We start from the raw sequence: 22,748 nt of genomic DNA, 5'->3' as shown, positions 1-22,748 counted from the left end.
GACAAATGCAACTACCACGATCAACAGTGCACAAGGTCCTCAACAAGAACTTACGGTTGTACGCTTACAAAGTGCAACTGTAACAGACACTTTCGCCAAATGACAAGCCAAAATGGACAGAGTTTGCACTCAACATGCTGGAACGCCTTTCGGAGGATGAAGCATTCCTCAAGCGAGTTTGTTTCTATGACAAGGCAACTTTTCATGTTTCTGGGACATTAAACAGATACAATGTGAGAATCCGGGGATCTGAACACCGCCATGTGACTATGGAGCGTCACCAGGATAGTCCAAAAGTGAATGTGTGGTGTGGAATCATGTGCAGCCGAATAATTGGTCCATTTTTCTTCAACAAGACAACAATTACTGCAGATGTTTACCTCAACCTTCTGACCAAACACGTAGCCCCACAATTGACTGATTTACGACCAGCTATCATTTTCCAGCAAGATGGTGCACCACCACATTGGGGACTGCATGTTCATCGGTTCCTCAATGAAACATTTCCAGGGACACGGATTGGGGGGGATGGGCCAACTCCTTGGCCACTACGTTCACCAGATGTAACTTTCTTGGACTTTTTATATGGGGGTATGTAAAAGATATTGTGTATCAAACACAGATATGGGACATTGATGACTTGAAGCAAAGAATTTGTAATGCCATTACCACCACTGATGACGCTATGCTACAGCGAACATGGCAAGAAATTGAGTACCATCTTGATGTGCTTCGTGCAACTAAAGCCGCCCATATAGATGTCTATTAAACACTCTCAAAAAAACTTTTATAAACACTGATTACAATAAAAGAAATATTGTTAAAACATTTCAACAACTGCCGTTGTAATAAAATTTTGAAGTTGTAAAGGGACCTTATGGACACCCTGTATATATATGGACTTTAGTTATGTGAATACTAAAATAGCTCCATAAATTTTCAAAATAGTACAAATGGAAAATGAAACAGAGTATTTTTACATCATTACTGCACAATCAATCATGTTCATGAAACATGTTAATTCTGAAAATTCTATAGTAGGTCCTACCTTTCACTGAAATTGTTTGCTTGATGGCAGGTGTTGGGTCTTCCAATGTTTTAATTTCCATTTCCTCATCTAATGTCCAACAGGAAATTGTTTATTAATCAAACTACTTATAGCCCTCTTTTCAATTGCTGTAAATTAATGCTGTTAAACTATTTGTATTGTGTAAAACAATGTTATCTCTGTGATATGAAAAAGGGGGGGGGGGGGGGGGCAGCAGCAGTTGGAAGGCTTCAAGCAGTATTGATATGACAATGTTTGTTGCCAGCTGTGCAGCATAAAATTAACTGGTGTAGACTGCTTGTTGTCAGCTCTGTCACTGAACTCTGTCGTTGTTATCTGTGTTTTTGATCCACTTTTGCCATTGTTTTTCATTGTTTGACATGACAGTACAAACAAAGATCTTAATTTTGACATTAGAAGGTATTTAACTGATGATTATATCCTTCCCTGCACTTTGCTGCTTTTGTGGAAGCTCAAAACACAAGTCTGTGTTGCCAACACAGTGTACATACAGTACTTGGACACACACATCCTGCACTTCACCTTTCCCCGCAGCAAACACTGTGTGCTCCTCTGTCCCCCTCTCTCGACAGATGTCAAATTATAGTCTGTGAGTAATATGGAATGGATGGCTGGATACAACATTTATGGGGGTATGCACCTGACAAACTCAAAACAAAATTCATGACCACTCACTCAATTTCATTACTATGTTATGAACCGCACTATTTGAAGCAGAGCTTATGATGCACACAACATCCTTTACTACCAAGCTAGTGTCATCAGCAGACAGAAATATTTTAGAATTACCTGTAATACTAGAGGGCATATTGTTTATAAAAATAAGGAACAGGTGTGACCCCAGCACTGATCCCTGGGGCACCACCCATTTGACTGTGCCCTGCTCACACCCTATATCACAACCATTTTCAACACTGTAAATAATGACCTTTTGCTGTCTGGCAGAAACTGGAAGGATGCTGCAGATCTTGCAGCAAGTCGCTGGAAAAATGGGTCCCAAAATTTTGTGTGAAAAGACTGACTGTATGGAACACAGACACCAAGAAGAGAAATACTTGGAGGTAAAATATGGGAAATTAAAAGGACAAATAAATTCAAATACTTAGGAGAATGGATCCAACCCAATAGAAAGGGCACGGCCGACTTCCTTCCCTAATCCGATGAGACCGATGACATCGCTGTTTGGTCTCTTCCCCCAAACAACCCAACCCAACCAACCCAATAGACTAGATAAAGAAGCAGTCAAAGAAAGAGCCAGAAAATTACATCTAGCTTCCAAACTCAGACATAAGTGGCATAACAAACAAGTGATTTCCTACAAGGTCAAAATCAGGCACTATAATTCAGTTATAAAAATAGGACTCTGCACTTCAGAAGATCTTATTTTAACTAAAAATCAAAAAGTTGGAAGCACTACAAAGTTAGAAAAGGAAGATTCTCAGGAAAATTCTGGGCCAGAAGACTTGAATAGGATTTGAAAGAAAAGGAAAAATGAGGAGCTCTAAATGTCATGGACACAATGCAGAAATGGCAGTTGAAGTTTTATGAAAACCTGGCAATAATAGGCAAAAAGCAGCTGACCAAAAAGATCTTCATCTACGTCATATCATTAAAGTCCACTTATAAGTGGGTAGAAGAGGTCAAAAGAGATGCACAAGAAACTGATATTACACTAGAGAAGTAGTCAATTACCTTTTACTGTGCCCTGAAATGAGGAACATTCTACCCACTATCCTGCCCACAGTGGTATTCCACTGCCCACAGAACCTTCACAATATTGTTGTCCATCCCTTCTCCCAACCCCTTGTCTCACGGCTCATATTCCTGCAATAGACGTAGATGTGATACCTATCCCATACAGCCTTCCACCACCACCTACTCCAGTCCTATCACAGGCATCTCATATTGCATCAAAGATGGATCTACCTGTGAAAGCAGCCATGTGATCTATAAACTAATCTGCAACCACTGCACTGCTTTCTATGTGGGCCTGACAACTAACAGTCTGTCTACATGAATGGCCACTGGCAAACCGAACCACCCTGTTGCTGAACATGCTGCCCAACACAATGTGCTTCTCTTAAATGAATGATGCACAGCCTGTGCCATCTGGATCCTTCCTATCAACACCAGCTTTTTGTAATGTAAAGGTGGGAACTCTCCCTACAACACATCGTTTGTTCTCTCAACCCCCTGGCTTCAACAGTCTCCTCCCCTTTTCTACTTTTCTCCTCTTTTCTCTCCCCTCTCCATTATCCCCCCTCCCCTCTCTCCCCATCCCCAGCACCCACTCTACATCTATAGCTACATAGAATACTCTGCCAGCCACTGTATGGTGCATGACGGAGGGTACACTGTGCCACTACTAGTCATTTCCTTCCCTGTCCCACTTACAAACAGAGTGAGGGAAAAATGATTGCCTATATGCTTCCGTATGAGGCCTAATTTCTCGTATCTTATCTCTGTGGTCCTTTTGCGCAACATACATTGGCAGCAGTAGAATTGTTCACCAATCACCTTCAAATGCCGGTTCTCTGTATTTTCTCAATAATGTACTCAAGAAAAGGTTGCACCAGCATCCCATATGCAGTCTCCTTTACAGGTGAACCACTCTTTCTAAAATTCTCCCAATAAATCAGAGTCAACCAACTGCCTCCCCTACCACAGTTCCCACATGCTCATTCCACCTCATATCGCTTTGACTGTGTCAAGAAGGAAACTAATAATACTGTATTCGCTCATTACAGGTTTGATCTTCCTACTCATCTGCATTAACTTACATTTTTCCACATAGAGCTAGCTGTCATTCATCACAACAACTGGAAATTTTGTCTATCACCTTGTATCTTCCTTCAGTTATGCAACTTCGACACATTACCATCCATCACAGCATCACCATCAAACAACTGCAGACTGCTGATCATCCTGTTTGCCAAATCATTTATGTATATAGAGAACAGCAGCAGCTCTGACACACTTCCCTGGGCACTCCTGACGATACCCTTGTCTCTGATGAATATTCAGCATTGAGGACAACATACTGGGTTCTATTACACAGGTCAACGATGGAAAAACTTTTTTTTCTGAAAATACCTTATTATTTTGTTTTTTAGGGTGGGAAATCCAAATATAATACTTAAAAAACTGTATTGCCCACCATTTCTTTACATTTTACAGTTAAATTTATTAAATTTAAACAATTTAACAGCTTTTATATAGGTAAAATAATTTTAAAAGGAGGTGTAATGAATATAGATGATATTGGTAGCACCGCTGAAAAACATTTTCTGGCAAAAAAATGTCGATTCTATTTTTGTGTTAACAGATGGTGTTTTGTTTACTGTCAACCTAACCCCATTTCCCGTTTCCTTTACATGTGCTCAGTACAATGTCTAATCACGGTTGTAAAAAGTCTGCTGACGGTTTTTGTTACATTTGTGGTGAATTAATGATTAAAAAACACCAAAGAAACATTACAGACTTTGAAACTTCCTGGCAGATTAAAACTGTGTGCCCGACCGAGACTCAAACTCGGGACTTTTGCCTTTCGCGGGCAAGTGCTCTACCATCTGAGATACCGAAGCACGACTCACGCCCGGTACTCACAGCTTTATTTCTGCCAGTATCTCGTCTCCTACCTTCCAAACTTTACAGAAGCTCTCCTGCGAACCTTGCAGAACTAGCACTCCTGAAAGAAAGGATATAGGGGAGACATGTCTTAGTCACAGCCTGGGGGATGTTTCCAGAATGAGAATTCACTCTGCAGCGGAGTGAAAAATGTTTATATATCATACTTTGGATCTAAACTTGGTGATGGAGATAAATCTTGGGCACTGCATAAGGTATGTTATGTGTATGTTGAAGATCTGAGAAAATGGTCCAAAAAGGAGAAAAAAAAAGCCTTTAGATTTGCTGTTCCTACAATATGGAGAGAGCCATGAAATCATTTTGATGATTGCTACTTTTGCAGTGTTGATATTACTGGTCATAATTCGAAAAACAAGAAGGTAATAAGCCACCCTAACCTTCTGTCTGCCATCCGACCTGTAGGGCATGCTGTAGATTTTCACCAGGACATTAAAGTGATGGAAAAATGCTATCAAGGCCGCTGTAACACCAACATGATGGGGGACTACTGTTGGTCACTTCACCGAGAAGTTCAGCAAGCAACTGATCATCATAAAAAATGCTGCACAAGAAGCTTCACAGAAAAAAACAGAAAGAAAATACAAACCAATTCTAGCTGACAAGTGAAACCTCTATTAACGTATATCATTGTTTTAAGTAGCTTACTGTAAAAACGAACTATGCTTATGTTGTAACAAAGCATTTCATTAATTTCCCCATTTACCAAATAGCATAGGATTTTTATACCATATAATAAAAAGCATATTGCTCAAAAACTATGGGTGATACAAGAAAACTAAGGCTAGATTTGGATTCAGCTCATAAGAATCTAAAGATGAGCTATCAAAGTAAAAAAAGTTTTTTTTAAAAAAAATTCACTGGATGTGTTATTTATGAAGTCTCGAAGCCACTCACATATCTGTGAACTTATTCCATATGCTCGTACCTTCATTAACAGCCTGCACTGCAGCACAGTGTCAAACACTTTCTGGAACTCTATAAATATGGAATCTGCATGTTGCCCTTCAGCCATAATTCACAGTAAACCATGTGAGAAAAGGGTAAGCTGAGTTTCACACGAGCAATGTTTTCTGAAACCATGCTGATTCATGGACATAAGCTTCTCAGTCTCAAGAAAGTTTATTATATTCAAACTGAGAATATTTTCAAGGCTTCTGTAGCAAGCAGAAGTTAAGGATATTGGTCTGTAATTTTGTGGGTATGTTATTTTACCCTTCTTATATGTTGGAATAACCTGTGCTTTTTCGGTCGCTTGGACTTTGTGCTGGGTAGGTAAGGAGCCTATGCTGGAGAGTACTCTGTAAAATTAAACTGGGATTCATCTGGATCCAGTGATTTATTTGCTTTCAAATCGTTCAATTGTTCTCTACACAAGGAATGCTTATTATTATGTCATCCATATGGGAGTCTGTCCGATGGTCAAATGATGGTATGTTTGAATGATTCTCCAGTGTGAACAATTTCTTGAATGTTAATTTTAAAACTTTAGCTTTCGTTTTGCTGTCTTCAACTGCCACACCAGACTGCTCAACAAGGGACTGAATAGAAGCCTTAGACCCGCAGCTCCAGTACGCAGTCATGCCACAGCAGCTGGAGACAGTGGCAATGTGTGTGTGTGTGTGTGTGTGTGTGTGTGTGTGTGTGTGTGTGTGTGTGTGTGCGCGCGCGCTTTCTATTTCCAAAAAATGCCTTTTGACCAGAAGCTTAAATGTTTAGTATTCTTTTGATTGTGTCCGTCTGTGACTCAACGCCTCTTCTATGTGGTGAATAGCAGCCTATGCTTTCCATAATATTTTTGTTATCCCATCCTAGAGTTTCCATTGTTTAAAAATGTGTTAAAATACCTCAAAACTGAGTGGGTTAAATCTGAGAGCAATAGATGGGCTGACATGCATCGCAGGCACTGGCCTGTCCACAGTGCTGGTAGTTTACGAAGCGGGCAGCTTTCATGCCCTACATCATCTACGAAATCCAAGTAGAAGTAAAAAGGGGAAGGTCAACAAAGACAAGTTAGTGTTATGAACGGTGTAAGGCAGGGTAGCAGTTTATCACAACTGATCGTGGAAAATATGGAAAGTAAAACTTATTTGGTTCAAATTCTGTTGAGATCTTTGAGCTGCTGGTAGTCTGCCAACAGATCTCTAGTTTTATGATGATTGTGATTTGTATCTTGTTCAAAATCACAATCCCACTCTGAATTTTCCCACACTAACTCATTTACACACAACTATACCCTACTGAAAACCAGGTATTTTGTTCTCCCCCTTCCTGCTCTCTCTCTCTCTCTCTCTCTCTCTCTCTCTCTCTCTCTCTCTCTCTCTCTCTCTCACACACACACACACACACACACACACACACCATGTGCTGAATAACAACTGTGGAATACTTACAGACAAATGACCTTCATGGTGTTCAGGAAAGTATTTGTACAAATACTCTGAAGCAATTAACTGCAGGACAGTATCTCCAAGGAACTCAAGCCTCTGATTTGAACCCCTGTAGAATTTACACAAAGAAATATCACAGTCATACTACTGAAAGAAATATAATTATACATTTTGAAAAATACATTTTTAAGATATTGCTGTTCATCTACTGAAGGAAAAGTGATGACTTACTGTTGTCACTAAACACGGAATAGACTAAAACTATGCAAGCCAAATACAGGGTGGAGACAATTTGTGTCACGAAATTTTAATCCTGGATAGCTGATGCCTGTAAGAACCAAAATTACTAATGTTGTGTAGGTTGACAACGCACCATTTTTAAACTAAGGAAATTCGGCGCCACATGCTCCGATTGGTCGTAGGATTGCCCTGTTGCCATTCGTCAGTTGACTGGCAGTGCTATGGTTGTCAGTTCACACATAAAAACATCCCTTGCCCCGCCACTGCCCTAACATGATATGTCCACATCTCGAATAGGTCTTGCTGTTCATCTCCACCTTACATCAGATGTATTAACACGTAAGCTTCGCTTTGGAGCACACACACACACACACACACACACACACACACACACACACACACACACACATCACCTGTGATTTAGTCATACAGTAAGCATGGCAGCACAGTATTCGTTTTTGTTTATGGACTAGCCGACGGTAATGCACATGAAGCTCAATGGTTGTATGAGGAACAGTACCCATCAAGATGCCACCCACACCCATGAACATTTACAGCAATTCACCAGCGACTTGGTGAAACAGGCTCATTAGTGGGATATCATGGTGATGGAGGAAGACCTCGAACACGACAGGATGCTGCATTTAAAGAGACTGTTCTCAATCGCTTCGAGGAAGCACCTATGACAAGTACTTGAGCAATTGGACACAGTGTTGGGGTCACTTATCAATTAGCCTGGGAGGTTTTGAGGGATGACGGCCAGCATCCATTTAGTTTCCACTCTGTCCAAGACCTAAATCCTGTGGCGGACTATGAACAGAGGTAAGCTTTTGCTGGTGGTTTCTGCGACGTGTTACACAAGATTCCGACTTTCCCACCATTGTGTTGTCTAGCGACGAGTGCACCTTCCATCGGGATGGCCTTTACAACACTCGAAACATTCATTACTGGGCAAGGGCAAATTCTCACATCACGTATGTCCATGGACACCAGGAACCATTTTCGCTCAACATTTGGGCAGGCATTGTGGGTGAGTATCTGATTGGGCCAGTCCATCTGCCTCCTCGACCTAGGGGGCAAATTACCTTCACTTTTTGCAAGTAACTCTACCCAGCCTACTGGACGATGTTCTCCTGGACATATGGCTACGCATATGGTTGCAGTATGATGGGGCGCCCGCACGTAACAGTTGTGCTGTGCGCGGATATTTAAATGAACTCTTTGATGGCCGGGCAATTGGCAGAAGTGCTCACAGGACATGGCCCCCGCTATCACCAGACCTCACGCCACCGGACTTTTTCCTGTGGCGACTCTTCAAGGTTCTAGTTCATCCACCTGGATGCGAACAACCTAGAAACAAAGACGAATTAATGGATCGCATTCACCATGCTGCCAGTGACATCAGGACAATGCCAGGAATCTTTGAAAGAGTTCGGCAAAACACCATTCGACGTTACCAAGCTCGTGTCGCATCCGAGGGTCACCAGTCCGAGCGCATACTTTAAGTAAACAATGTCCTAGCTACAAAAAAAGGACCTTTTCAGGGCCGACACAATTTGTAAAAGACTTTCTGTAAGTGAACTAGCAGCTGTTGATGGGCTTGTTCCCAGTACGTCTTATCATGAAACTACAATGAATGTGTTGGGACACCTGTGGATTCACCCCCAGGCTTCCAGAGTGGAAGGCTGGCGCACTACAACCAAGCATGCGGACCGCCTCAGACACATCGTGATCTCTGGCAGGCAAGGGATTTGTGGTCATGCATTGTCCAGAGCATCTGGCAACAGGGCAATCCTGTGGCCAATCAGAGCATGTGGCACCAAGTTTCCATAGTTTAAAAATTGTGCACTGTCAACCTACACAACATTAGTAATTTTGGTTTCTACTGGCATCAGCTATCTAGTGTTAAGATTTCATGGCAGTTTTTCTGCACCCTCTACACTGTTATTCCAAAAGAGCATGAATATTTCAAACCATGTTCATGCAAAGTATCAAAACGCATTAAGTACATCACAGTGTAAGTTTTATAATGCATGGTTGTACGAAAATAAAGACCATAGTGATGGGCTTAACTAGACATTGTTTTCGGAAAAAGACTTTACTTCAACTACAGGAACCATGCAATATGACTGAAGCAATAAGAACACTACAGAATATGTGGCAAAAATATCACAGCCAGCTCCATTACTAACCATAAAGAATAACAGGTAATGAGTTTGTCCATGGCTGGATCATTGTAACATTCAAAGTGTATCCCAAAAGTTGTGAGCTACGTTTGTCTACCATTCACATGCTACCAATGTTTCAACCATTCTTTCATTTACAAATTTGTTTTTGCCTGCCCAACACCAAACAGAGCTATTACAAGAACAGGGAAGCATGTGCTCTCCACTGTTTTTATTTTATAGTTTAAAATATATTCTTTACAGGAGGAACAGTGCTTACAGTGTCAAGTTGGTGTAACCAATGCTTCGGTCCGTAAATGCTCGAGCCAGGAGCCTTATGTGTTTAAATTCAACTCCAATAGATTCTTCAAATTTTGTCAGTTTCTGGGGAAAAAAAGTAGAACAATACTGAAAAATATTTACATTTGAGTAACATCTGAAAAATGTTTGAGGCATTAAAATTTTTATACAATTTGAATTATTGGAAACAAAGAAAATGAAAATTACACATGGCATACTTAAAAAAGTTACTCCATGCAAAAACTCATACATATCACAAATGATAAGTGACAAAGTAGGTCTCAAACACAATGTTTGTCAGCTCACTTGCAAAAGCTCAAAAGCTGGTATCCACTTTCTATCCCCCATTGGCTCTTGTTCTTGCAGAGGATGTGGAGGATAGTTCACCCACACATCTAACAAATCCAGATCTTCCTTAAATAATGTTTCTGAAAATACCTTGTCTGCCACCTAAAAATGAAGAAGAAACTGTTAAATTTTTAGGTAGATATTTTACTTATACATCTAAATAAGCACTGATGTTGCAGTAAAACACAAAGAAGGAAGCTACTATCATTGAATATAAAACAAAATCTATTCTGAATGGGAAGATCTTAATGAGAATGAAAACTAAGACTGCAGAAGAACATGAAGCGTCCAGAGAAGACATCCTTCCTTTAAAAAATAAATCTGACAAGTAGGAATGCATACGACAGCTGCAACTGAAAGACAGAAGGAAGAGACAAACCATAATGTACAAATGAAATGCAATTTCTTACGTGAAATTGGAACAAAAAGTGGAGAATATGGATATATCTGGCTACACCTATTGATAACTGATTTGCAGCATATTTTTAAGGAAACACTGGTACCCCCCATGAACAAACAATGATAAATGAACACAAATCACACTGTTTCAAGCAAATACATTTTACCCCTTTACTTTCTACTTATCGTCCACTGAGACCAAGCCTTAATATTTGTTATCATAACTCCAGCTCTCCAGTGAGGAAAAGAGAAATAGCAAAGTTGTAATCTCTCATGCTCTCCAACTGATTAATTAATGTGTCTCAGTGTGATTTAACTTTTGTAAGCAGCACAAGAAGAATGACTCTGTTTTTCCTTTACTATTACAAGAAATGCTCCTATTTTCTTTTATTTGAAATAAGAAACACAATTTAACAAAATACAATACATTGGATGAAGAAATATGATCATTAAAATTCTTACTTCCATCAAAGTAACTTAGTTACATGTTACCATTACTTTTTATTGCAACAGAAAAACAACAACTTTGAAACTCACTCCAATTCCTCCATCCAGAAACAGGGCCCCCATTAAGGCTTCAAAGCAGTTAGCCATAGCATGTCTAAGCTCCAAATCATGACACAGGTCAGAACCATGGGCATACAGCATATAATCCTCCAATTTAAGAGTCTGCAGAATAAAGAATATAGTTTTAAATTACAAAAATATAATTTTCAATTATAAGCTATTTAGATGAAAAAATAATTAATTACTATTAAAAACAGTCTTGACCACAATTTATTTAATAAGGTGACCGGTTTCGACCACTACTGTGGTCATCTTCAGACCATTGAGTAGGAACCTCTTTGTTGGAGAATCAGTAGTGATTCTCCAACAAAGAGGTTCCTACTCAATGGTCTGAAGATGACCACAGTAGTGGTCGAAACCGGTCACCTTATTAAATAAATTGTGGTCAAGACTGTTTTTAATAGTAATTATTTATAAGACATTGATCACTGCTGTTCCCATAATGCATTCAAAAGAAAAAAATAATTGAACTTTCACTTTTCTACTTGGATCTAGACTCACTATGTCATATCTCAATACATTTCATTCAAATAACACATACACGCAATTTCTTTTATGCAAATGAGTGATAAAGGAAAATACACTCCTGGAAATGGAAAAAAGAACACATTGACACCGGTGTGTCAGACCCACCATACTTGCTCCGGACACTGCGAGAGGGCTGTACAAGCAATGATCACACGCACGGCACAGCGGACACACCAGGAACCGCGGTGTTGGCCGTCGAATGGCGCTAGCTGCGCAGCATTTGTGCACCGCCGCTGTCAGTGTCAGCCAGTTTGCCGTGGCATACGGAGCTCCATCGCAGTCTTTAACACTGGTAGCATGCCGCGACAGCGTGGACGTGAACCGTATGTGCAGTTGACGGACTTTGAGCGAGGGCGTATAGTGGGCATGCGGGAGGCCGGGTGGACGTACCGCCGAATTGCTCAACACGTGGGGCGTGAGGTCTCCACAGTACATCGATGTTGTCGCCAGTGGTCGGCGGAAGGTGCACGTGCCCGTCGACCTGGGACCGGACCGCAGCGACGCACGGATGCACGTCAAGACCGTAGGATCCTACGTAGTGCCGTAGGGGACCGCACCGCCACTTCCCAGCAAATTAGGGACACTGTTGCTCCTGGGGTATCGGCGAGGACCATTCGCAACCGTCTCCATGAAGCTGGGCTACGGTCCCGCACACCGTTAGGCCGTCTTCCGCTCACGCCCCAACATCGTGCAGCCCGCCTCCAGTGGTGTCGCGACAGGCGTGAATGGAGGGACGAATGGAGACGTGTCGTCTTCAGCGATGAGAGTCGCTTCTGCCTTGGTGCCAATGATGGTCGTATGCGTGTTTGGAGCTGTGCAGGTGAGCGCCACAATCAGGACTGCATACGACCGAGGCACACAGGGCCAACACCCGGCATCATGGTGTGGGGAGCGATCTCCTACACTGGCCGTACACCACTGGTGATCGTCGAGGGGACACTGAATAGTGCACGGTACATCCAAACCGTCATCAAACCCATCGTTCTACCATTCCTAGAGCGGCAAGGGAACTTGCTGTTCCAACAGGACAATGCACGTCCGCATGTATCCCGTGCCACCCAACGTGCTCTAGAAGGTGTAAGTCAACTACCCTGGCCAGCAAGATCTCCAGATCTGTCCCCCATTGAGCATGTTTGGGACTGGATGAAACGTCGTCTCACGTGGTCTGCACGTCCAGCACGAACGCTGGTCCAACTGAGGCGCCAGGTGGAAATGGCATGGCAAGCCGTTCCACAGGACTACCATCCAGCATCTCTACGATCGTCTCCATGGGAGAATAGCAGCCTGCATTGCTGCGAAAGGTGGATATACACTGTACTAGTGCCGACATTGTGCATGCTCTGTTGCCTGTGTCTATGTGCCTGTGATTCTGTCAGTGTGATCATGTGATGCATCTGACCCCAGGAATGTGTCAATAAGTTTCCCCTTCCTGGGACAATGAATTCACGGTGTTCTTATTTCAATTTCCAGGAGTGTATTTCGATGAACTGTACAGTTGCTATACTTTCTGACTTGTTGGGTGTTGTAGTGAACTGATTATCATCAGCCTTTCTCCACAAATGTGTCCTGGTAAATCTGCAGTAAAGAATGATTTGTGGAATACTGCATTGGGAAAAATTCTTGAGTTCACTATAAGTACTTTTTATCTTGCAAGAGTAATTCTCCTTCTGATGGAAGTGGATAGGGTGATTATAATTGAAGTTCAACTTTCAAAACGTTATAGAAATAAGACCATGGTCAGAATGACATCAAATTGCAATTGAATATTATCGCAGAAGGGGGAAAACATACGGCAGAGGAAAAAAAAAAAAAAATGTGAAAATTGACGAATAGATGGCGCTGTATGTGATAGAATGTGTAAATGAAAACACCCGTCATGCGCACAACCCACTGAAGTTGTATAAACATGCCAGGTACATGGCTTTTCCTCCTTTCGCATCTGCGGCGTTCGCCATTACTGTCTCAATGCAGGATCGCACTTTGCTTATAAAGCTGTGTTACGACAATGAAGACTGTGCACACACTGCTCTGCAGCAGTTCTGGACACTGAAGGGTTTGAAAAAAGGCATTGGTCCAATGTCTGGTGAAAATGATTCGGATATTCGAAAAGACGGGTTCTTTTGATGTGCAACATGGTAGAGGGAGGAAATGAATTGATTCAACATCAGTGGAAGCAGTGGCCACAGCAATGCAGGAGGAGATGAGTGGTGGTGTGTGAATGTGTATTGCATGGAGAATTGCCCAAAAATTGGACATACCGGTGAGCACGGTGCGTCAAATCCTATGAAACATCCTTATTTGCTATCCATTCAAAATTACTCATGTGCATGAGTTTCTTCCTGTTGACCTGCCACCAAGCAATACCTTTGCTTTAGAATTTCTTGCTTGCATGGATGTAGACAATGATTGGCTGTGGAAGATGTGGACAGATGAAGCCCCCTTCCATCTGACAGGATATGTTGTGACGTTTGCCTGCTTTATTTCTTCGTTGATTGTCTTCGGTGTTGAGGTACTGCGTTGCTACACTGGCAGAAAAATGGTAGGGGGGAAGGGGGGGGGGAGGTGGAAGTTCAAAACTGACTACTTTAAATGATGTAGCCGACAGGTGTACATTTGCGTTTCACAGTTCTTTACTTTCACTGTTCACAACCCCCCCAATAATACACAGTTACACGCCAGTGCACTATTGTTTAACTAGTCTCATTAATAGGTTGCCAGCAAACATCAACATACTGCTACAATAGTTTACTGTTGAACAGCTATGAGCAGTTAAAACCTAACCACACAGTCCTTGTCACATAATAAGGTATGTATTGAACAGACACTCTCATTGTTTTAGCACACGGCCTATTACACTTATTTCACAGTTAAGTGGATGCATTGTTGTTGATCTAACCAATACATGTTCCTCGTCTGAAACTTGGCTCATGGACTGACTGTCTCGGGACCAAAAATCGGGCTCTTATATATCATCACAATAATAGGCACTGAAACTGCACATTGTTTGATGTTTAATTTACAGAAATTACAATTAAAACTTAACTCATTAAATTAACTGAATACATAAAAAAATTGCATCTTTTTAACAGTTTCTTCTACTGCAAGGGTTAGGCCGAAATATTTGTTTAAACGATGAAATTAACAGATATAGTTATGCAAACAATACTTTTGAAAAAACTGGTAATTACTTTGGAATTAATTAAGGGTGCGCTTTGCTAACATGTTTTCGAATAGAGCCAAACAGATTTCACCCTATAACAAATGTTACTAACTAGGCATAGTCAAAATAAATTAGAAAATCTATTACATACAAAAACTAAGAACAAAATTAGATCTGGTGTTATATTCTTGAAAACTGAGGGCCAACTTCTCTCTTTTATGAAAATGCAGAATATACTCACGTATGTTAATCGTAATTAGTCAGACATGAAAAAATGAATTTTAAGGAGTCAAATGGCAAAACAAGAGAGGAAGTAAAAATACACCAGCTTGCTTTGTCACAATGTCATTACACAGAATTGTTGAATATGGGCAACGGAAAATCCACACGCAAATCAACCAGTACCACTTCATCCTGAAAAGGTGACTGTGTGGCACAGGTTTACGGCATTGTTTATCGTTGTTGTTGTTGTTGTTGTTGTTGTTGTTGTGGTCGTGGTCTTCAGTCCTGAGACTGGTTTGATGCAGCTCTCCATGCTACTCTATCCTGTGCAAGCTTCTTCATCTCCCAGTACCTACTGCAACCTACATCCTTCTGAATCTGATTAGTGTATTGATCTCTTGGTCTCCCTCTACGATTTTTACCTTCCACACTGCCCTCCAATGCTAAATTTGTGATCCCTTGATGCCTCAAAACATGTCCTACCAACCGATCCCTTCTTCTAGTCAAGTTGTGCCACAAACTTCTCTTCTCCCCAATCCTATTCAATACATCCTCATTAGTTATGTGCTCTACCCATCTAATCTTCAGCATTCTTCTGTAGCACCACATTTCAAAAGCTTCTATTCTCTTCTTGTCCAAACTGGTTATCGTCCATGTTTCACTTCCATACATGGCTACACTCCATACAAATACTTTCAGAAACGACTTCCTGACACTTAAATCTATACTCGATGTTAACAAATTTCTCTTCTTCAGAAACGATTTCCTTGCCATTGCCAGTCTACATTTTATATCCTCTCTACTTCGACCATCATCAGTTATTTTACTCCCTAAATAGCAAAACTCCTTTACTACTTTAAGTGTCTCATTTCCTAATCTAATCCCCTCAGCATAACCCGATTTAATTTGACTACATTACATTATCCTTGTTTTGCTTTTGTTGTTTATCATAGGGCCATATTTTTTCAAAGAGACAGGTGCTTCTGGTCCTGTTACCTGTACTATCACTGGTAAGTCCTATGAGTGTCTTTTGTACAGCCACGTCATTCCAGCACTCCAACAATGTGGATGGGATCATTTTTATGCAAGATGGCACACCTCCACACATTGCAAATCCAGTTAAGCAGCTGCAGAAGCGCTATTTTGGAAATGCTAAAATTATGAGCCGCCATTTCCCTACAGCCTGGACGTATTGATCACCTGATCTTAATCCATGTGACCCCTGGCTGTGGGGCTATGTGAAAGATGATGTGTTCGTTCTGACTGCAAACTTAGCTGCACTGAAGGCACGCATTGCACAACATATTCTGAACGTGACCCAGGAAACACTTCGATCAGTTGTGGAACAAGCTGTTTCTTGATTTCAACTTGTTGCAGAAAACGGTGGACAGCATGTAGAACATATTTTGCACCAGTCACATGGAAATTGCATTGCGCAACACATTCCGAACACGACCCTGGAAACACTTCGATCAGTTGTGGAACATGCTGTTTCTCAATTTCAACTTGTTGCAGAAAACAGTGGATAGCATATAGAACATGTTTTGTGTCAGTCACATGGAAATTAATAATTTGATTTGATTTTGATTGATGATTTTCATGCAGTTTTTGGCTTCAGGACAATTAAAAACTGACGTGATTGATGCTTTTTATGCGGTTTTTGGCCTCAGCACAGTTAAAAACCGATTTCTCCCATCTGATGTGACGTGATCTTGCCATGGTAGATGGGCTTACATAACTAATAGTATCACACCTGTACACCCATGCACACTGAGTAGTGCAGTTTGTTTTAGTGTCAAACGTACACCTCAGGCACTGTTGTATGATTCATTTGTCATTTGTAGTTGACCACTATTAAATTATGATGCTTACAAGGCCATTATTGCTATATTTTGTAACTATTCATTTTTCTTCTGCCATACATTTTCCCCCTTCTCCGATAATATTCCATTGCAATTTGACATCATTCTGAGTAGTGGTGTTATTCCTACAGAGGTTCGAAAGTTTAACTTTAATTATAGTCACCCTGTACTTTTCTAATATCTCTCCTACCGAAATATAGATGTAATGGTCTACAAGCCATACAATGATAACATTAAAAAGTGTGAATATTGCAATACTGTACTAATTGTGACTCACTTCTTATAAAACCTTCAGCTAGAGATCTACGACAGTAATGTTTTCCACTCTTAAGACATAATTAACTGGGATCAATAACTTGCTAGCAGCAGCTCAGACATGTAACAAATCATGTCAATACTGATGGATTGTTCTGGTAATGTGCTTTGTGCCTAATAAACCTGTGAGGTTCCACTTTATGTGAATGCAGAAAGGGAGGGGGGGGGGGGGGGGGGGGAGGGATAGGGGACGTGCCATTAACCCAATACAAAATGCCTTGTAATATTGGTGATGTGATTACCACACTTCATTTGATGTTTGCTAAGCAAATTAATTCCTGTCACTCAGTTTTTTATATAACTGTATGTTAGGAGAGCGATTAACAGAATGCTCTGTTCATCATACAGAAGATGAGTTATGTCTCTGCTGGCTTACTGACAGCCAGCTATCTATCAGTATGAGTACAGCTGTCATGCTGTCTCCAGACTCTGGGAGAAGCAAGAAAGCAAGGAACATACAATACTACTCTCATGAAACTACAACTGAAGTGACATCTCTATTTGTTATAATTGTCATTTATTGTTTTGAACACAAACTTAAAGCACTCTCTACAACTCTTACAGTTCAGGTGTTTGAAAAAGAACTCCCTAGTTTTAAGAATGTATTTAATGGGGAAATTAATCAAAAATTACATCAGTGAGTACATATCATGAAAGAGAATTCCTTCAAGTTTTGTTTGATGTTAGTTGACTCAACGTGGGATCCATTTGTTGCCCTGCACATGTTGAGACGATATTCCACTCCTCGCTGTGTATTCACCAACATTTCAGGTGTAACTGTCCCAACTGACGCGCCCATTCTTTCCTGTAAATGATTGATGTCTCTGATTTTCCCACTGCACACAACATATTTTCTGTGGCCCCAAAAGAAAAAGTCCAGTGGGGGTTAAGTCTAGGGTTCGTGGTGGCCAACGTATTGGGCCAGCTCTGCCTATCTACCTTCCTGGATAGCAAGTGTCAAGTGCTACATGCACATGGTTACTGTAATGAGGTGGGGCGCCATCTTGTTGGAAAAACACAAGCCTCTTTTCCGCCACAATATCATCCATTTGGGGAAATATGTGCTCTGTCAACATGTCACAGTAAACATACACATTTATTGTTTTTTCTAGAAAAATGAAAGGACCAATCACACAATCTTCCATCAAACTGCACCAGACATCAACTTTGGGAGAGTCACGTGGATGCTGAATAACTTCATGTGGATGCCCTGCCTCCCAAATTCTGCAGTTATGACGATTAACTGTTCCACTGGCATAAAACGAAGCCTCATCAGAAAAGAGAATCTTTTTTTAAAAAATTGACATCCTCATCAATTCTGTGCAGAAAGTCAACAGTAACCTCACACCTTTCAATTTTATCAGTAGGTTTTATTTCATGTAACAGTTTTAGTTTGTAGGCATGCAACTTAAGTCTTTTATGTACAACATCATAAACATTACCTTTAGGCACTCCTAACTGTAGACTACGTCTGGCCAATGACTTCTTCAGGCTCAAAACACACAAAACACGGATCTGTTCAACAACATCTTCAGAAGTTCTCTGTCTACCTGGTGATTTTGCTTTTAAAACACTACCGGTTTCCTTGAAAGACTTTAGCCAATGAGGGATAGTTTTTGCTGTAGGTGGTTCACCACCACACTGACGTCTAAAATTACATTGCACTATTATAACTGACTCTTCACAAGCCAAATAACACACTGCACTTTCTGCTGCAGAGTACACATTGTTGCTGAGTTGCTCTGTACTGCATTGCATGCACGCACGCCTGGACTGAACTGAGGGAATAAAGGAAAAAAAAACAGCACTGGTGGCGTCTCAAGGTCAAGCAGACCTTCCAACTGCTGGGTAGCTAAACTTGGAGAGTTGATGAATCAGACACTACAAACTAGAATAGTGTATGTCACTTTGTACAGATCTAGGACACATTTAAACTTGGGCATTCTTTTTCAAGCACACTGTATTTCCATGGATAACATACAATCACTATGCCAGAGCCCATGTTACTCCAGAAAGAGAAATGAATTATTGAGAAGTTGCTGCAGGCACTCAATCTCACTCTTCAATTCAACGAGCTTATGCCCAGCAGTTGTTAGGTCTTCAAACTATCTAACTGCAGGCTGTTTTGTCAAATCCAGCTTAAGTTCACTAATATTTTTCCTCTCGTTATTTATTATGCAGCAGTCTATTTCCATGTTTAGGTTCAACACAACGTTACTTCAGGTAACATTTGTTTGTATTATGTGCCCAGATTATATCACTATTTTAAAAGTATATTCATGATATATTCCTATGAATTTTATTTTTCCTGTGCCTCCAAAGCATGGTATCAGTATGCTCAACTTCGTGACAGATAACGTGAATGCCTTCATCCAGTTGGGCACTAAACAGCCATTCATTATTACTCAGTGGTGTCCACAGACTTTTGTTCAACAGTATTAGGTTCTGCAATCAGTCCTTCAGAACATATTTCACTGGTTGCAGCATCTTAACCTCACACCTATCACGGTCATATGTGAACAAAAGTATAAATACTTGCTTACATATTTTGGGACTCTGATCTGCTGTTTTACACTGTAGCTGCTCACTACTTAGCTTTGCACATTGCTGCTTCATATCATCAATAAGAAGTAGCTTGTTTTCTGGGGTGATATACATAAATAAATGCCTCATTCCAGCAACATCTGATGGCAATGGTAACATTCTATACAAGTTTTACATATTGTCTCCTATTAGTAGGTTATTTAACATGTTAACATGTTCCTGGCAATGAAAACACCCACTCAATAACTCTGATCAGTTGGTAACCATCGTCTGCCATAAAGGTGACAGGGAACAATTTGTCCTGATGCCATTCTTTATCAGTTCTAGATACTTTACAATCTGAATTGGACTGATCACATGCAACTCCAGAATACCTATCTGAGCACTGACTTTTGCTGGTATTAAAATGCCACATTCCCACTCTAATTCACTGCAAATGGCCATGAGTTGTATTAAATGTTTGTTAACAGTGATCAAAATCACTGCCCTCTGCAACCATCTGTCTGTGCTGTTCTCACATTTTACTATCAGTCAACTCAACTGCTTCACCCTCTGCATGATAAACTCTTCTTCTTTTTTGTTATGAAGCTTACCATCTGATTAAAATTAGTTAAACTTGCTTTAACTTTGATTACTTGCTCCTTTAAAGACTTAGTAGCTGTTTCTGTTCCTAGTTGTGCTACTAGAAAGGGAATACCTATCCTCATCTTAAAGTTCCGAACAAGATTTTACTGATCTCGGCTACGAAGTTTAAGATCCCTTGCTTACTTATATGCGATTCATACTGGGGCAACTGTCCAATTAGACCTTGCACCTTCATGTTTCCTACATGCCAATGTAAGGCAAGTTCTCCACTTTTACATTCTGATGCACTCACATTAAGCACTGCCAATCTTCTGTTACAAAATTCGATTGCTTGCCTTGCAAGAATCTCACTTTGAACAAATTTCTGTTTCGCTCTCAAATTGAAACAGCACTCTATTCCCCAAGTTACAATGCAAATTCTCACTTTCCCATGATAAATGCCCAGGTGATGACTGGAGTATCATCACCCGCATGCAAGGATGTTTGCATGAAACATAATCCTTTGACCGTGCTGTCTGTTGTGCAGATAAGTGACCGGTGCTGTGCTAGTGTCGGTGGCTGCCGTGCTGCTAATGCGTGGAGTTTCCAGTGCCTCTAGCTGTTCCTGCACGGGTAACTATTTCCATGGCTCACCCAATTACTTGCAGCGTCGCACAACACTGGTGCTTTTGTGCAAGTTTTTCAAGCCAAATGATTGATACAACAATAATTAAATAACAACTCAAAGCTTTCTGAATAACAATATTATTATGAAGATAAAATTATTTTGTATTGGTTACGATATTCTGAGGAAAGATTTCATACATAGAGCCAGTGCATACACAGTTTTCTTGAATGACTTTATTAGAAATTAGTTTTTGTTTGGTATAATTTAAAGCAATGGTATTGCACAAAGTCCAACATTGCACTCTTTACAATACACATGTTTCTCTCCTTACTTTTTCCCCGTTGGCATCCTTTTTGCTGCAACACACTCAGAATTTTTGTGTCTGCACCTGCTTGTTTGCAGAAGATGGCATGCATTTCAGAAAATGTCATCCCACCAAATGTGTTGGGGCTGACACGTGGCAAGATCTTCCAACTTTCCTATGCTGAAATGATGAACTGACATCTAGCAAACTTTCAATGATATTAAGACTCCCGAATTTTCCACCAAGTTCCTTGTACAACAGGTATATGGTTTCAGAGCTGCTACATCCATGAAATGGCAAAATTGTTTCATATAGTGTTTTTGGAGACATTTCCTTACGGTCGAATAACTGTTCATGTATTGTCCAGCTAAATCAACACCACCCATTCTGTCATTTTATGTCAGTATTACTTTCCGTTTGCTTTAACTGTTTTTTTCTTCTCCATTTGCTGCAGCTCATCACTGTAAACATTGGAAAGGGTGTAGACATCTTTCTTATCTCACCCTCACATTGCCATCAATTTCCCTCTATGACAGGTCTTATGGTTCACATCTCTCTCCTGTCAATCATAACAGTGCAATGTAGTCAGTGCTTTCAAAATAAAAAAATCGAACAGCTGAGGACTATTTTAAAGCCTGGAGGTAAACACAGTACATCCCTCGTTAAAATATGCATAAAGAAAGGACAAAACCTCTTTAGATGCTAGAGGTTATTCACTACACTGTGCCTCAAATTCAGTGTCTTTCCCAGTGTAAATTATAAAGCAATATAAATACCCATAACTTGCTTCACACAAGCAAAACGATTTAATACCAAAGCAAGCACATTTCATTGGTATGTAGTGCTTGGTAGGGAGTTTATCTTTCCACAGTAACAGTGAACCATCAATGGATGGTTCACGTTCAGTAGAATAAGCCTCTTCACTTTTTTGTAGGTGATCAACGAAACGTTTTAATTTATATACTTTAGCAGGAAAACCACAGTCTTTCGAATAAGCACTGTTATTGTTAAAATGAAGGAAGCTCATGAGAAGACGAAATTTGCTTTCCAATATAACTTTCCGGGAAATTGGTGCTTGAAGAACTTCTTTCCTCGAATAATACATTTCAAAGTACAGTTTTTGACTAACTCCTTGGAGTAATAACAAGGTGAACACAGAATACAATTCCCCATTGTTTGTTTTTACCCATTTCTTCACACACACTCGCTGTTTCATTTCATCAGCACCTGCATTTATGAACTATTCAGCATATTTGTTCATTTTGCTCATTATCTTTCTTGGCAAGGTGTCATGTAAAAGAGTGAACTTTTTAAGCGGATTTAGAGGACCCCAAAAACAACTTTTTACACCTGGAATTCCTGTGAAAGAAAACGGACTCCTATCGATGCTACAATTACCAGACTATGAACTAGAGACACTGTCAGCAGTCATCACTTCTTCTTTGACATCCCCTGCATCACTTGATGTTTCTGAGTCAGTTTCATTATAGTTATCATC

General features: G+C 40.5%; 1 protein-coding gene across 2 annotated transcripts in view; it reads right to left on the bottom strand.

Annotated features, from left to right (window-relative positions):
• Positions 1–22,748, bottom strand: part of LOC124788152 (ribonuclease 3) — a 239,843-nt gene that overhangs the window by 109,881 nt on the left and 107,214 nt on the right. For both annotated transcript variants that reach the window (XM_047255299.1, XM_047255301.1), the window contains 4 exons: positions 11,094–11,225; positions 10,116–10,259; positions 9,790–9,893; positions 7,108–7,213 (listed from right to left, as the gene is read on the bottom strand). In XM_047255299.1, coding sequence (XP_047111255.1) covers positions 7,108–7,213; positions 9,790–9,893; positions 10,116–10,259; positions 11,094–11,225 — 486 coding nt within the window. The remainder of the gene's footprint in view (positions 1–7,107; positions 7,214–9,789; positions 9,894–10,115; positions 10,260–11,093; positions 11,226–22,748) is intronic.

Source organism: Schistocerca piceifrons, chromosome 3, assembly GCF_021461385.2.
Source record: "Schistocerca piceifrons isolate TAMUIC-IGC-003096 chromosome 3, iqSchPice1.1, whole genome shotgun sequence".
Classification (NCBI taxonomy): Eukaryota; Metazoa; Arthropoda; class Insecta; order Orthoptera; family Acrididae; genus Schistocerca; species Schistocerca piceifrons.
The sequence above is the reverse complement of the archived record's forward strand: the minus strand, read 5'-3'. Positions and strand labels throughout refer to the sequence as shown.